General features: G+C 37.1%; 1 protein-coding gene across 1 annotated transcript in view; it reads left to right on the forward strand.

Moving 5' to 3' along the window:
• Window positions 1–14,974, forward strand: part of CAPRIN2 (caprin family member 2) — a 46,010-nt gene extending 31,036 nt beyond the window's left edge. Inside the window, exons 12-18 of the mRNA XM_042781287.1 lie at window positions 1,032–1,133; window positions 3,142–3,288; window positions 4,872–5,040; window positions 7,946–8,128; window positions 9,341–9,441; window positions 12,783–12,846; window positions 14,406–14,974. Coding sequence (XP_042637221.1) covers window positions 1,032–1,133; window positions 3,142–3,288; window positions 4,872–5,040; window positions 7,946–8,128; window positions 9,341–9,441; window positions 12,783–12,846; window positions 14,406–14,974 — 1,335 coding nt within the window. The remainder of the gene's footprint in view (window positions 1–1,031; window positions 1,134–3,141; window positions 3,289–4,871; window positions 5,041–7,945; window positions 8,129–9,340; window positions 9,442–12,782; window positions 12,847–14,405) is intronic.
• Window positions 14,975–18,114: the final 3,140 nt, after the last annotated feature.

The raw sequence follows: 18,114 nt of genomic DNA on the forward strand, positions 1-18,114 counted from the left end.
AGATGTTCCAAAATATTTTTCCAAGATACTGCAATTTTTTTCCATAAAGTATTTTTAAAACCATCCTTCCTTCTTTTCTTTCCAGTTGGGACTTACCATGATGGTCCCTCAGAAAGTCACTGGGAACATAAGTGCTCTGATGTTTAGTGCTATTCATTCATTAATTTCCAATTCACCTATTTTATTACTTGGACTTCTGCAAACCACATAGAAGCATTTAGATAATAAGAGTGGCTTCCTGGACCCTTCAGACCTTTCAGTTGCTGATTTTTATAAGTCTCTGTCACTTTGTTGTCTTCTGATACCTAATGTATTAAATTGTTAGAATTGTGTCATAGAAGTCCCTGGTAGTCACTTTCTAGGGTCTTTATTGGTTACAGCCTTGTTTCTTACTGTGTTTTCTCCAAATTTTTATTTTATGCTGTACTTTCACCTTTAATCTTTTATTAGAATTCTATTGCCATTTTGATTTATGTAGAGCTATTCTTTGCTATTTATACTTTTACCTAACTCTTTGAGATACTAAGAGCACTTGAATAAATGCATAGTTACTGTGATCTCTTGCAGAGCTGTGCCAAGAGGGTTAAATGTACCTTGAGCTCATCTACCAGTGAACTGCTACTGAGTGCCAGATTGAAAATCTCTCCCCAGGTTTCTAGGGCCAAGGATCTTGATTAGTGATGATGGGGTTGGATGTGTAGCTTTGATGACCAGTCCTGGAAAGGCAGACAGTGTAGCAGGATGTTAGGGTTTGATTTTTAGCCATTTAATTTTAGTGTGTTCTTTGGCAAATTACTTAACCTTTTTATTTATTTAGTTTTGTCTCTGCCTGCCTGTCAGTAAATGGGGAGAGTTGTACTTACCTCATAAAATCAGAGTGAAGATTAAATACAGTAATATGTTCAAAATGTTCAGCATAATGCCTGGCACTACTGATTGCTCAGTATGACCTATTAGGAAACCAGGGCTCAAGGAATATAAAGTGAACAAAATATGCCTTTTATAGTATTTTATATCTCTAATGTGTCTAGGTCACTTCTCCAGTTACTTGTAGCTCAAATGCTTGTTTGGTTACTGCTGATAAGGCTTCTTCAGGATCCGAACCAGAGTTTAGGACTTCAGAGACTCCTGAGGTAATGAAACCAATTGCCTTAATTTCTTTTCTGTCTTAACATATAGCAGAATTAGTTTCTCTTGGAAATTACAGGAATTATCAGTTGAACGATTTAACATTTATACTTATGTAGTACTTTATATAGATTTGTGGTCTTTGAATTTAAATAAATTTATTGTGACTTAGCCATATAAGTGAATTTAATAATATATTGCCTTATCAGATAAAGCAAGTATGTCAAAATTGCAAATACCAAAAAAGAGTGAAAAGTTCTAGGTAGGGTTATGTCAAGTTTCTCACTATATTTATACTGAAGGAATACTTAGGAGAAAAAATACCCATATAACTGAAGACTGAATAGACTTTATTTTTTAAATAATACCATATTTTGAGTAAAAGGTTACAGAATAGATTCCCATTTAACAATTTTATACAAATTGTTCTGTGACATTGGTTACAATTTTCACAGTGTGTCAGCATTTTCATTATTTTCATGCTGTTTGTTCTTTTTCATTGATCTAGCTACCCTGCCCCTCCATGCCTTCTCATTTTTGGTTCTACATAAATGTTTGGTCGCATATACAGTTGATTGTTTAAGGGAGCACATTACTTAGGGGTGACACTGTTTATTTTATAGCAAATCTGTTAGATTGAAATAGCTTTAGTTGCAAGTTCAAGGGTTTTTATAGGTGATAATCTCAGAGGCTCTTACAGTCTCTTCAGTTCCAAAAGTCTATCCTTTTTTAGAAATTTAGATTTTGTTCTGCATTTTTCTTCCATTTTATCCAGACTTTATTCTATCATGTCCTTAATCATAATGGTTAGTTCAGTAGATTTTAAAGTGTTAATTTTAGCACTGACTCAGTTGAAATGAGTTACATTCTTTTCTTTTGGCTGATCTTGTCAAAAGCATTTTGATGGAATTGTGTTTGTCTTTATAATCCTAAGTGACAGTTTTTGCTAAGTTTGAGTCAGTCTTTGAGGTTAGTAAAATAAATTTTTGGATAAAATTACCAACTCCTGGGCATTCTTACAAGGCGCTCTGGTGGCGTAGTGCCTAAGGCATTTGACTGCTAACGAGAAGGTTGGTGGTTCAAACCCTTTGGCCACTCCGTGGAAGGAAGACTGGGCAATTACTTATGTGAAGATTTACTGCCTCAGAAACCCAAAGGGGGTTGCTATGAGTTGAAATCGACTTGATGACAGGTTTTGGGTTTTTTTTTTCCTTTTTTTTTTTGCATTCTCACCTACCTTTTATACAAAAATATGTATGTATTATTTAAAAAAAAAATTAAGCTTATTTTTTAGAATAAATTTAGCAACTCTTAGAATACTCTTGTTTTTTTTCTCTATTACATAAGAATATGTATTCATTATAACATGAAAAAATATAAACAGTAATTTTTATGATGGTGACTTAGCCTAAACTGAAATTATTTGGTTACTCATTTTAAAAAGAGGAAGAAGTGATTATTACTGGAGGACTCACAGCTGTCTATTTTATAATCTGATTGGGATTGGTTTTTAGTGTCTTTCAAACCTCTGACTTTATAATTTGTTCCTTTAGATAAAGATTATTTAAATTGTTTGATTTTCTTTTTTAAGTAGCTGGTTTAGAATTTACTAATAAGATTTTAAAATGGAGAAAAAGTAATACTAAGGAACTAATCCAAGGTTTTTTATTAAACCCAATTCTGTTGTATAAATTTGGAGTAATATTAGGCTATTAACTGAAAAATACCATTTCAGGGTTGGAAAAGGATTAGGTGCTCATAAGAGGTTCAGCTCCTCATCTGTTGGACTGATTAGTAAGACTTTCCTTTAGTCAGCAAGTTGTAAAAGCATATCCTAGTGTGCATCCTCAGCAAATGAGATTTGAAATTGTAAGCAAAAACTATTCTTTTGCATTCCTGTGTCCAGATGTCATCCTATACAACTTGCTGACTTAAACCAGTCTGGGATTTAGTGTGAGTTAACAGCTTGTTATATAGCAGGTGATAGGCTGACATTGCATTTGTCCTCCACAGGCAGCAGTTCCCCCAAGCAAACAGCCATCTTCATTAGCATCTCCAAATCCTCCCATGTCAGTGGGCTCTGAACAGGGCTTCCAGTCACCTCCAGCAAGTAGTAGTTCAGTAACCATTAACACAGCACCCTTTCAAGCCATGCAGACAGTGAGTATGAAATACAAATGAAAATCGTGGTTCATTATTCCTGTTAAACGACCATTGTTTCTCTTACATCTGTTATTGGATACTCTGTCAAAAATTGGACTTTTTTATTATATACTTACTTGGGTTGGTAGAATTTACCTTTGTCAGATAGAAATAATGGTTTGTGGCAGAAGAATATTAAATCCATAACCTGTAGAATTTTAAATGGATATTTTATCACAGCATTGTTCCCTCACTGACAATTGTTGTTGTTGTTATGTGCCGTCGAGTTGGCCCCGACTCATAGCGACCCCAGCAGGCAATACTGGAGAACTCATATTAAAAAATTGAAATGTATAGATGAGAAACAAAACTAGTATCACAGCAGTGGTGTTCCATACTATCAAAAACCTGAAATAAAGGACATACTCTAGGATGTTCTTTTTAAATCGTTGTTGAAACTTTTACTTTGTATCATCCTGATCTCATGCTGCTTCTTAGAGAAATGTTAAGTTTTTCCTGGTGTTTTGAATTATTTATTCCTCTACAATTTGTGTTTTAAAACATTTTTTGAGGTAACATCACAACTAGATGTGTATGTTTATTCTCTAAACATAGAATAGTATAAAACAATTCTTGAATAAAAAATTAAAAAAAAAACAAAAAACCCAAACCTTAGTGAACCGATAAGTACCTTTCCTAATGGTACCTCACGTCCTACTCAAGGTACTTTGGACTGATGGTGGGTGGCATCAGGAGGGTAGCTATGGAAAGCAGAGACAATGCAGGGAGGTAGGCTGGTCAATTTAGACACCTGAATTCATGAAACTTACTACTTCATGCTTAGCCAGTTAGAACATCATCTTAATTTCTTTGCTTTCTCTCTGTTGGTCCATCGTACACTGTATTGCCACATTGACTAGACTTTTTCTTATTTGTAGTTAAAAGTAATTAATTTATTACAGAATGAAATGAAAAGTTCTATGCCTGACAGTCAATACCTTTTGAAGCCTGGTATCTTACAAACTAGTCCCCCAAGCCTGTCTTAGACATTCTTGTCACAATACCTGTTTTGCCTCATACCAATCTGTCTTCTCTGCCTGTTTATCTTGTCCTATTCAAATTGGTTTTCATTAATTCAACAGTCAAGTAGTTATGGACCTAGGCAATGTTCTTAATTACTGGTAATGCAACATTTAAAGAGAGCCAAGTTTTTACACTCAGCTCAGATTTTAATATGGAGGTGGGGTGGCTACAGAAACAAATACTCATATTTATATATAAAATATGTTAGGAGGTATGTGCTGTGCGGGATAAGGGAGTAGAGAATTATAGTGTTATTATATGGTCTGGAGAGTAAATAGCACATTATTTTATTCACTTTTAGTATTTTTTTGAAAGGGTCTTCCTTTATATCACTTTTATTCTAAGTAACCATTGTTTTGATAACATAAGAGCAAAACGATTAACTTTTGCTCTAACGTTTAAATTCTGTCAGGAATCAAATAGAAGTTTTTGAATGTTTATAGAATTTAGCTGGATGTCACCCATAATCATTTTCTACGAAACTTGACAAACTACTCAGTGTACCTTTGCTTTTTAAGGTGTTTAATGTTAATGCACCTCTGCCTCCACGGAAAGAACAAGAAGTAAAAGAATCTGCTTATTCGCCTGGCTACAATCAAAGTTTTACTACAGCAAGTACACAAACACCACCCCAGAGCCAACTGCCAGCCATACATGTAGAACAAACTGTCCTTTCTCAAGAGACTGGTAAGATCTTTGTGACATTTTGAAGACTTACGTGACAACTCATGGAACAGAAAGCAGGTCTATAGTGACAATTTAGGAGTTCGTTCCTGACTAGTAAGCATTAGCTCATCACTTTTCTCAGGTTTCAGAAACACTTAATGACTTTTTCTGTATTCAATTAAGTTCATGAATTATTTCAACTTTTTGTGATTTAGGTGAAAGTTTACATAGCAAATTAATTATCCATTCAGTAATTCATACATAAAATGTTCTGTGACATTGGTTGCTATGTCTGGGGTGTGTCAGCACTCCCCCCATTTCCACTCTGGATTTTCCTTTTCCATTCATCCTGTTTCCCTGCCCCTACTTGCATCCTCATCTTTGCTTTTTGGCAGATGTTACCTTTTTGGTCTTGTATAGTTGAATGTTCTAAGGAGCACATTCCTCATGAATATTGTTTATTTTATAGGCCAATTTCTCCTATTAATTTTAACTTCTGTAGAGGTAGAACTTCTGGTGATTTAACCTTGAGGGTTGTATTTTTAATCTAGTTGCTTTGATCACCAAAGATGGTAATTGAAGTAGTACTTCATTCTTAATAAAAGAATAAATTGCAGATTTTTAGCATTGGTATTTCCAAGTCCTATTCAGTGGTGGGGTGATGTCACGGGCATCATACATGAAGACAGCAAAATGTCATTAAAAAGACAGGAAGGAAAGAAAAGGCCAAAATAGATGTCAGAAGAGACTCTGGAACTTGCTCTTGAATGGAGAGTAGCTAAAGCAAACAGAAGAAATGATGAAGAGAACTGAATAGAAGATTTCAGAGGACGACTTGAAGAAGTATTATGATGAAACATACAAAGACCAAGTTAGATAACCAAAAGGGAAGAACACACTCAGCATTTCTCAAGCTGAAAGAACGGAAAAAAAAAAAATTCAAGCCTCTCCTTGCAATACTGAAGGATTCTATAGGCAAAATATTGAATGATGCACAGTATCAAAAGAAGGTGGAAGGAATACACAGAATTGCTATGCCAAAAAGAATTGGTTTGACATTCAAGCATAACAGGATGTAGCATATGATCAAGAACCACTGGTATTGCAGGAAGAAGTCTAAGCTACACTGAAGGAATTGGCAAAAAACAAGACTCCAGGAATTGATCGAATAACCACTTGGATGTTTCAACAAATGAATGTAGGGCTGGAAGCACTTATTGTTTATGTCAAGAAATTTGGAAGGTAGCTCCCTGGCCAGCTGACTGGAAGAGATCCATATTTGTGCCACTGCAATAAAGGTGATCCAACAGAATGTGGAAACTATTGAACAATATCATTAATAATGACATGCAAGTAAAATTTTGCTGGGGGAAAAAAAATGGTTGAAGCAGTAAATCAGTGGGGAACTGCCAGAAATTAATGCTAGATTCAGATGACAACATGGAATGAGATATATGATTGCTGATGTCAGATGGACCTTGGCTGAAAGCAGAGAGTACTAGAAAGATGTTTACTTGTGTTTTATTGACTGTGTGAAAGCATATAATTGTGTGGATCATAACAAATTATGGATAACGTTAAGAAGAATGGGAATTCTGAAATACTTAATTGAGCTCATAAAGAATCTACATAGACCTGTACATAGGCTGTCATTAAACTAGAACAAGTAGATATTGCATCGTTTAAAATCAGGAAATGAGTGTGTCAGGGTTGTATCCTTTCACTATCCTTGTTTAGTCTGTATGCTGAGGAAATAATCTGAGAAGGTGGACTATATGATATGAAGAAGAATGCAACATCAAGATTGGAGGAAGACTCATAATAACTGGTGATATGCAGAACACACAAGCTAGCTTGCTGTAAGTGAACAGGACTTGAAGCACTTACTGATGAAGATCAGAGACCACAGCTTTAGTATGGATTACATCTCAACATCCTCACTACTGGACCAATAAGCAACATTATGATAAACAGAGAAAACATTGACGTTGTCAAGGATTTCATTGTCCTTGTATCCATAGTCAATGCTCATTGAAACAGCATTCAATAAATCAAGCAGCAGATTGCACTGGGTAAATGTTCAAAAGACCACTTTAAAATATTAAAAAGCAAAGACGTCACCTTGAGGACTAAAGTGCACATGACCCAAGCTATAGTATTTTCAGTCACATCATATGCATGCAAAAGCTGGACAATAAAGAAGACCAAAGAATTGATTACTTTGATTTATGTTAGCAAAGAAATATACTATAGACTGCCAGAATAAGTCTGTCTCAGAAGAAGTACAACTAGAATGCTACTTAGAAGCAAGGATGGTGAGACTTAATCGCATGTACTTTGGCTGTATTACCAGTACGCACCAGTCCCTGGAGAAGGACATCACACTTGGTAAAGTAGAGAGTGAGCAGAAAAGAAGACAACCCTTCATGAGATGGATTGGCACAGTGGCTACTATGGTAGGCTTAAACAGCAACAGTTGTGAGGATGGTGTAGGACTGGCCAGTGTTGTGTTTTGTTGTACAAAAGTTCACTGAGTAGGAACCGATTCAACACCTAACAACAGCAACATTGAGTTTTCTAAAATCTGAGTCTGAGTGAATGGAGCCTTCCAGGTATGTGGTTAATCAAGTGATGAAAAAGGTGGTAAATATAAACCTGGACCAGGCCACAAATGACCTCATTCTCTTCTCACCTGTACTATGAAGATAGGACAGGCAGTTTACATGAAGGATATTTTTGGCTTCTGATTCCTATTTACAATGTTCAGTAAAATTAAATTTCTTTTATTCCTTCGTCTGTAATATTTAGCCTGTTTTTTTTTAGAAAATTTACTAAAGGTTTAATGTACGGTGACTTTTAAGTACAAAAACTATTGAATCTTTATTACCATTTAACTCTTGGACTCTAAAACTGTTTCCTTAAGCAGCAAGTTATCATCCTGATGGAACTATTCAAGTAAGCAATGGTAGCCTTACCTTTTACCCAGCACAGACGAGTGTATTTCCCAGACCCTCTCAGCCATTTGTCAATAACCGGGGATCTGTTAGAGGATGTACTCGTGGTGGGAGACTACTAATCAACTCCTATCGGTCCCCTGGTGGTTATAAAGGTATGCTCTGAATAAAATTTTATATTAAATTATTTTGACTATAGTTACCTGACTCAAACTGTTTTTACGTTACCTTGTTCCCTTTGTCATTGTCATTTATATTATTTATAATTCCCTGTTTTGGAACTTTTTGTATGAAAGCAGATTCATCCTGTGACTTACTGAAGTAGGATAGTTGACCATCTTTCTTTTCAGAATTTCAGTATTTATTGACTACGTTCTTTCTTTTCTTTTTTAAACTTTTTATTGTGTTTTGGATGAAAATTTACAGAACAAATTAATTTTCCATTCAACGATTCATACACATATTGTTTCATATCATTGATTGCAATCTCCTTGATGTAACATCACTCATCCCACTTCCTCCCTGTGTTTCTCCTTTCTGTTCCTCCTCCTCTACTAAGCCTTCCTGCCTTCTGACCTTTGTCCTTGGGCAAATGCTGCCCTTTTGATCTCAACTGATTGATTGAGGAGTGCATAGCTCCCTAGTATTACTGTTTACCTTGTCTGTTGTTTGGCTGAAAAATGAGTTGTGAGGGTTAGTTCAGTTTCAGGTCCATAGGGTGTCTAAGCATCCTAGTCTCAGGGATTGTGTCTGTCTCTATCTGACCAGTAAGCTTGGTCTTTTTTAGGATTTTGAGATACCTTCTATACTTTTCTCCACTTTATCATGAACCTTTTAATGTGATCCCTTTCAGAGCAGTTTTTAGTTGTAGCTGGACACATCTTGTTTTTCAGGGGATGAATTTTTAATTTCTTTTGTTAATTGACCTACACTTCTCATATGTCTTAATTAGACAATGCCTATTTTCTACTGATTTGTCTATCAGATTATACCATTGATAAGAATGCAAGAGTTGAGAATATAATAGTCATTTTCTCTTAATTGTTCCCGGTATTCTATGTACTGCTTGGTATTAGTGAAAATGATCTAGAAAGAGCCTTAACTACCTAATTGCCCTACCACCACCCTTTTCCAGCTTCATCTTTGTTCCATGATAGGAAATGTCTAAAACGGGCCAATTTAAACATTGCTATCTTAAAAGTGTATGTTTTACTGTAGAAACAATATTAGTAACATTTGTATAAAGAAAGTATTAATCTAAGGATGGCATTATAGAATGAGTTGAACTTTTATAGCTAGTATAGAGTTAGACTATTTAAAAATCACAGTATAGTTTTGCTTACAATTTTATTTAAATTATTTGTTAGGTTTTGATACTTACAGAGGACCTCCTTCGATTGCCAATGGAAATTATAGCCAGCTGCAGTTCCAAACTAGAGAATATTCTGGAACACCCTATTCCCAAAGGGTAAGAATAGTTGTCATAATTGAATAGTGGCACAGTTGTAGTTAAACTCATGATTCAACTATAACCTGTCATAATTTGCAGAAGTTCATTCTTAGTTTCAGAGCTACTTGTAAGTGTCCTATGGAGGGTCTAGTTAGAAGCTTTTCCAATAACCCAAGAAGGATAAATGATAGCTGCCAGTTACATGGAACTTAAAAAGTGTTAAGGACTTTATTAATGATACTGTTTGCATTAACTCACTTTTCCACCCTATAAGAGAAAACTGGGTTCAGAAGTTAAATTCTTTGTCTAATGTCTTTCAGCAAATAAATGTCTACTGAGATTCTTAGTTCAAATTCTTCTAAGATTAGAACTTGAGTTCTTCACTACTTATAAAAAGGACATGGAGGTGGCATCCTTAGACCTCCTCCAACTTTACAAGGGGGAAACAGAGTCAGAATCAGCAGCCCCAATAATTATTTCTATGAGGCCAGACATGCCACTGCCTTCTAGCCTTTTTGCCAGTTCTGACACCAACTTTCCTTCCCACAGAATTCAGTACTTCTTTGCTGGGTTCAGTAATTTGTTGCAATGGCCACACAGAACTCACAGACAGTACTCATTTAGGTGGTTATGTTTGTGTGTCAACTTGGCTGGGCCTGGTTGTGTGGCTGGGCAGCTGTTGGTAGTTATTCCCCATGATGAGACTGGCAATCAACTCCATGGTGGGATCTACCACAAGCAGCTGAGTTGCTGCTTTGGGAATGTGGTCTGCTTCCTGTATATAAGAAGCAGCTTTGAGAATGGTCTCTAGCCTATGGCACGCTTGGACCCTGCCTGTAGCCGTGTTGTTCAGCAGCCTGCCATGCTCTGCCGACCTTGGGTCTTACAGTGGACTTAAATTAATGGCCTGCCATGTGGTTTGGTAACATCAGGATTGTGCCATTTTATTTGTCAACCTTGGGCTTCTTAGCCTCAGCAGCCAGCAACTGTCTGAGTGAAGAAATGCCTCTAGCTTCAGCTGACCGGGAGCTGGAGATAGAGCTGAAGCCCAAAACTGAGGGGCTTTCACCCAGCCCCTAGAGCCTGGCACTTTGAACTTGGACTTAAAGCCTCCAAATTGTAAGAATAAACTCCTGTTTGTTAAGGGCATCCCATTTGTGGTATATTCTTGTCAGAGTGGCACTAGGTAACCATAACACTCATTATTATGAGGTTTATTAGAGGAGTAACAGGCTGTAATTCAGGTTCAGGAATACACTCAGGATACAATTCTTTGATCCGGACAGTCTCCTCTTTTAGCTGTATCCTCAGGTATGCCTCTCTGGCCCTTGGCCTATCAGCCTGGCATTTGCCCTGCTCGGGCAAGTGTTAGAAAGCTCTTTTAGCTCTGCCAATAGGTATACCTATGTGTACCCCACTCTGCCAGCAGGTGTCCTGCCAAAAGGCACTCAGCTTTCTTGCTCTGTGGGCCAGGTAAGCCTGTCACTCTGTCTCGTCCCTCTTGGTTCCACTGCCACTGTGTCTCTGCTGGGTATCTCTGCCAGTGATGTCCAGGACAGGGATCTTGGGTCCAAGGATGCCCTTCACCTCCTCTAACAAGCTATCCAATCTCCTTGGTTGGCCACAAGCACCTCATATTTGTGTAGTTCCACCCATTCATCTGGTGGGAATCACAAAGACTGTGGCTAGCAAAGCCATTTTAAGTAATTCAGTTCACCACACTACTAACTATATTGCCTTCAACCTGATTTGCCTAGAAGCTCTGGTGGCATAGTGCCTAATGCATTTCACTGCTAACCAGAAGGCTGGCGGTTCAGATGCACCAGCCATTCCTCTGAAGGAAGATTGAGCAATCATATTAAGTATAGCAAATATTAAGTCTAATTTTTTGTTTTTTCTGATTTGAATAGTTCAGTAGATTTCTTTACTATGTAGGGTAAAAGTATGATAGGTGGATGTTGGACATTTCACTTCGATAAACTTTGCAAACTTCCTGTCATTGGTCATATATAAATACATATATATTAGCATTTTTAATTTTGAAATTTAACAGCCTTTAAGTATGTATGTTCATGCTGTTGTGTGTGTTGTATGCTGAGTTCTGTTGGTAACATACAAGTACCTGTACTTAAAGAACTTAACTGTTGTTTTGGAATCAGAATGGCTTAGATTTGACCTCTAATTTCCCCACTTTTACTGTGTGGCTTTGAGCATATTACTTAAATCTTCTGAGCTCTAGTTCCTTATCTGTTAAATGTGGACTCATGTCTTGAAGAGTAACTCATGTAACTTTGAGGTTTTGTGACAATTACATTGACGTTTCTGAGGATTAAATGAGCTATACAAGTAACATGCAGTGCTGGGGTGTAACACATCAGGTATACAAATAGCTGTTATTACATCCTCTGAAAATATGAGTGAAGGGAGGGTATAGGTTAATAAAACTGAGTAATGGAGTTAATCCTTTTTTTAAAAAAAATTTTATTGCGAAAATACAAATAGCAAAACATTTGCCAGTTCAACAATCTCTATATGGAACTAGTCTTAACACCAATATTTCAGTATTATTGTGTGCTGCTTTAAATTTTTTCCTGAGGAAACATAAGAAATGGATAATTATACTTGGTATTAGGAAAGAAGACTGAGAGTCTGTGTGATACTTTCTTTAAAATCATTTTTATTGTATACCTTCTTGTCCTGTTTAAATTTCTTATAGCACATATTAATTTTTTAATTACAACTTAATTATTCTTTTCATGGGTTGTATGGACTCCGCTTCCTCTATACTTGGGAGTCACTATGAAGTGCTATCTTGAACATTTCATAATATGCTGGACATTTCCTAGCAATAAATACATTTATATGATACAATTCTTACCAATCTTCCTCCCTTCCTCCCTGCAAAAAAAGCCAGCATAGTTTGTAATTGTGTAAGCCTTCACAGTTTGATCTATAAATAGAACAAGATTGAAAAAGTCTCTTTTGCCTTATAGATCTCTTTTATATTGAGATGAAGGATAGAGGACCATGCCATATTTCTGAATTCCCTTCATATATACTGTCCTGTAAATGCTTTGTTTTCAGAAATATTAATGTATCTAATTGATTAGGTGAATTAGTAGATGACATAAGTATTGCTGCTATTGCCCTTGCTTTATTTGTTTTTCTTTGAATCTGGAAATATCTGAGTCTCATTGCTTGCTGGAGAAGGTCAGATGAAGGACTAGGAGAACTTTAATCTTACAAGTTTATCATCTAAAAATCCTGAGTAAAAACTAATTGGTAGTACTGTATTAGTGTGTTATTGCCATAGGAAGCACTATTTTGATGCTGTGATAAATGTTGTATGTTTACTTTAGGAAAATTTCCAGCAATGTTATAAGCGAGGAACAACATCTGGTGGTCCACGGGCAAATTCAAGAGGTAAGTATAGTTAACTGAGTTGTTTATGTATCGAAACATACTTCTAAGCCTTTATGCATTCTGTTTCAAAGCACAGTGCTTTCAGCATTTATCTTGTTAAGGTTTTGTTTGCTTAAATGTAGTATTGAAGTATTGAGAGAGGACAACTAGAAAGGCTATGGAAACCATTAGTCATTTTAGTCAGATGTGTGTATGTGACTTTTTAAAATTTGCTTGACAGATTTTTGTAGATATTTATTCGGAGTCCCTGGGTGATACAAACAACTAATGTACTCAGCTGCTAATGTAAAGGTTGGAAATTTGAGTCTACCCAGAGGCACCTCAGAAGAAAGGTTTGACAATCTACTTCTGAAAACACAACTATTAAAGACCCATGAGCACAGTTATACTCTGAAACACATGAAGTCACCCTGAGTTGGAGTTAAGGTGGTAGCAACTGGTTTTTAGATATATTTTCACTAAGCTGACTTCAAATAATTTCATACCATGTTTCAGGATGATTGTTTTTATAATAATGGGTGCTTCTAGAGACTTTGGACCCTTGGTGGCTGAGTGGTTAAATGACCTAAAGGTTGTTGATTTGAATCCATTAGCTGTTCCATGGGAGAAAGATACAGCATTCTGCTTCCATAAAGATTATAGCCTTAGAAACCCTTTAGGGCAGTTCTACTCTGTCCTATAGGGTTGCTGTGAATTAGAATTAAATTGATGGCTGTGGGTTTAATGAATCTAGACACTCTAGTGTCACTATATTGATGTGACTATGCAACAGTTAAGGCACAGTGACTTGAAACAAAAGAAAATGCTTGTAACACTTTTTAAAATGTGAAGGGACTTTTAAAACATCCAGTGAAACAGAAAAATGAAGAATTACTGAGGGTTAACTAATTTCACTGCAGGGAAACAGATTTCTCTCCTTTTGAGAAAGTAAGCCAGTATTCATATTGCCTTGCTTTATTTTTGAGGAATGTTTTTGAATGTCACTTAAAACAGTAAAATTTCATTATGCCACATTAACTTGGAAATAAAGAACAGATATTCATTATATGGCACTCAGTAGCCTAGCAAAATATCTCTGAATGGCCAAAGTCTAGGAATTCTAAAAGTTGGTTCTTTTATGTAGTCTGTTTTCTTGACTCCTTCTATATTAGATCCTTTGAGTAGAAGAGTAGGCACTGAGGAATTAAGAACTGAGTAAGAAATGTGGGCGAAAGATAAAGGAGTATTCAAACCTGGGATTTAAACTTTACTAACCATAACTTTGGTAAGTTATCCAACCTTTAGAGGGCTCCTTTTTATTAATCTAAAAAAAAAAAAAAAAAAAATGAGGCTATTACACCAGATTATCTAGGTCCCTTTTGGCTTTAGAATAGTAATATAAAAGCCTTCTGCCAGAAAAATTTGGGAAAGCCTAATCTAGCCATACTTTCTTGCTTTGCTTTTTTTGAATTTACTATAATATGTATCTTTATCTGTGTTCCAGTAGCCAACTAATGTTAAATATTGTGTTCAAAGCTAACTGCTTCATTATGAGAAACTCACTGTTGCTAATAAAACAGCAGGGTGGAGTGATTCTTCTCAGGTGAGCAGCCCAGAAAGAGACAACGAAACCTTTAACAGTGGTGACTCTGGACAAGGAGACTCCCGCAGCATGACTCCTGTGGATGTGCCAGTGACAAATCCAGCAGCCACCATACTGCCAGTACACGTCTATCCCCTGCCTCAGCAGATGCGAGTTGCCTTCTCAGCAGCCAGAACCTCTAATCTGGCTCCTGGAACTTTAGACCAACCTATTGTGTTTGATCTTCTTCTGAACAACTTGGGAGAAACTTTTGATCTTCAGCTTGGTAGATTTAATTGCCCGGTGAATGGTACATATGTTTTCATTTTTCACATGCTAAAGTTGGCAGTGAATGTGCCACTGTATGTCAACCTCATGAAGAATGAAGAGGTCTTGGTATCTGCCTATGCCAATGATGGTGCTCCAGACCATGAAACTGCTAGCAATCATGCAATTCTTCAGCTCTTTCAGGGAGACCAGATATGGTTACGTTTGCACAGGGGAGCAATTTATGGAAGTAGTTGGAAATACTCTACATTTTCAGGCTATCTTCTGTATCAAGATTGAAAGTCAGTATAGAATTGACAATAAAAGGAAGGTGTTCTCAGTGGTGGATTAAAGGAAAAGTAGTCCTTGCCTTCACTACTCATTGGCTTAGGAAAGTGTTTTCATTCATAGAGGGAAAGAAGAAGTCCTTACTTCGCCTCCCCCCCCCAGGTTTAAAATTTCAAGCTGAATGACAATTAGCACTAATCTGGCACCTTATAAATTGTGATGTAGCCTTGCTAGTCAAGCTGTGAATGTATATTGTTTGCACTTAATTCCTTAACTGTATTAATGTTCAGCTTACTAAACTGATTGCCTAAAGTTCAGGCAAGTTACAATGCCTTGTTGTGCCTCAATAATAATAAAAAAATTATATGCATCTTCAGTGTTCCTATTTGATTAAACATTTAGAGATAAAATATCTTAATATTTTAGTATTAGTCACTGATAATTTTTTTTAAAAAAATTTTTATTGTGATTTATGTGAAAGTTTATAGAGCAGATTCATTTTCCATACAGCAGTTCATACACATTTTGTTTCATGACATTGACTTCAATTCCCCACAGTGTAACAACTCTCCACTTCCTCCACAGTTACCTCTATCCGGTGTCATTCTACCCTATGCATTCCTGCCCCAAGCCCTCTTCTTGTGCAAACACTGCCGTTCTATTGGCCCATGATTTTTTGCTCCAAGTAGTGTATCTGTCTGATGTAAATGTTCACCCCATATGTCTGTCTATTGTTTCACTGGAAGCCACATTTTCACCCCATATGCCTGTCTATTGTTTCACTGGAAGCCACATTTTTTTAAGTGATTTTGAGTTTTGTTCCACATTGTTGTTCTCCCACTTTATCCAGGATCTCCTGCACTGATCTCCCTCCAAGTGGTTGACAGTGGTAGGCAGGCACCATCTAGTTCTTCTGGTCTCATGGCCATATAGGCTGAGGATCACGTGGTTTACTAGTCCCTTGGACTAATTGTTTCCATATGTCTTTATGTCATTAATAACTCTTGAATGGTTATTTATTCGTGGGCTCATTTTAAATAATGCTTTTATATATAACACCTTCTTCTAAGGTTGCTTTGATGTTATACATGTGACTTATTAAATGATTTGATCTGTTTTCTCTGGGCCAAATCACACATAGTCTTTGAATACATTCTGCTGTTTGTCAGTAGAGCACACGTCATCCTTTAAGTCAGTCGTCTTAAGAGTATCGACTACATGTGTAATAATATAAGATGATATTGTTAGGGGCTGTCGAGCTGGTTCTGACTCATAGTCACCCTAAAACAACAAAAAAAATCAACCTCGCTGCCATTGAGTTGATTCTGACTCATAGCAACCGCCTTTGGGTTTCCAAGGCTGTAAATCTTTACAGAAGTAGATTGCCCAGTTTTTCTTCTGTGGAGTGGCTGGTAGGTTTGAACTGCCAACCTTCTGGTTAGCAGTCAGACGCCTTCGGCTCTATGCCACCAGAGCTCTTTCATAGCCACCCTGTGTACAACAAAAACAAAACACTGGCCAGTCCTGTGCCATCCTCACAAACATTGCTGTGTTTGAGCCCATTGTTAAGAGCTACTGTGACAGTCCATCTCCCTGAGGGTTTCTTCTTTTTCACTGACTCTGTGAATATACAATAAGGGATATAGTGTACCAGGTAATCTGGTCCACCCTCTGTAAGGCTTACGCTTTCTAGTGGATTCTTAGTTTAATTAAGAAGGGAAAATACTTAGTCATTAAAGAACATAGGCTCTTTGGTCAGACAGTGCTGTATTTGTGTTCTGATTCTGCCGCTAGGAGCTCTGGTAGCATAATGCCTAAGGCACTTGACTTGGCAGTTCAAACCCACCAGCCACTCCTAGGAAGGAAGATGGGGCATTGTACTTTCATAGTGATTACTACCTCGGAAACCCAAAGAGGGGTTGCTATGAGTCGGGTCCAACTCATTGGCACATTAACAACAAGAAAACATGCAGTATAGTAGGTATTGCCAGAGTTTAGTATTCATTCTAGACATATTTGTAACATTTTATCATACTTGGCAACTTAAGCTTTTATACTTTATAGTTATTTACTACATTGATAATACTTCTTATTTATTTAAAAAAAATAATTTTGAAGAATGAGCCTTTGAATTGTAATATTCAGCAGCCAGGTTTGAGAAGGCCATCCTTAGCTTTTTTTTTTTTGTGATTTGAGTGAAAGTTGACAGCAAATTCACTTCCATACAGCAGCATGCATACACTTTGTCTCATGATGTTGACTGCAATTTCCCACAGTGCAACAGCTCCCCTCCCATTTCCTCCCCATAGTTACCTCTTCCTTGTGTCTTTCCCTCCTGTGCACTCCTGCCTGTGGCGCTGTCTCACTGTGCATATACAGCCCTTCTATTCTCCCAAGATTGTTCTCTCCAAGAAGTGTATTCACCTAATGTAAATGTTTAGCTCATATGCCTGCCTTTTGTTTGGCTGAAATCCATGGTAGTGGGTTCAATTCCAGACCTGAAGGGCAGCTAGGGGGCATAGTCTCAGTGGTTCCATTAGGCTCTATCAGACCAGCAAACCTGGTCCCATCTTTTTTTTTTAAATTGTGGTTTGGGTGAAAGTTTGCAGAGCAAATTCACTATCCATACAGCAGTTCACATATACTTTGTCTCATGTCATTGACCACAGTTTACCACAATGCAACAGCTCTCCTCCCACATCCTCCCCATAGTTACGTCTTTCCAGTGACCATCCCTCCATACACTCCTGCCCCCTGAGCTGTTTCCCTGTGCATAAGCAGCCCTTCTTTCTCCCATGATTGTTCTCTCCAAAGAGTGTATCTACTTGAGGTAAATGTTTAACTCATAGCCTGTATTTTGTTTGGCTGGAAACCACAGGTGTGGGTTCAATTGCAGACCTGAAGGGCAGCTAGGGGCCATAGTTTCAGTAGTTCCACCAGCAAGCCTGGTCCCACCTTTTTTTTTTTTCCTCCAAACGGTTTTGAGTTTTGTTCCACATTGTTCTCCCTCTCTATCAAGGATCTCCTACATAGATCCCCTTCCAAGCGGATGACAGTGGTAGCCAGGTACCATCTAGTTCTTCTGGTCTCATAGTTGTATAGTCTTCAGATCGTATGGTGTACCAGTCTCTAGGACTAATTGTTTCTATGAA

Source organism: Orycteropus afer, unplaced genomic scaffold (assembly GCF_000298275.1).
Source record: "Orycteropus afer afer isolate SDZICR_OR568_19922 unplaced genomic scaffold, OryAfe1.0 scaffold00100, whole genome shotgun sequence".
In the NCBI taxonomy this organism is placed as follows: Eukaryota; Metazoa; Chordata; class Mammalia; order Tubulidentata; family Orycteropodidae; genus Orycteropus; species Orycteropus afer.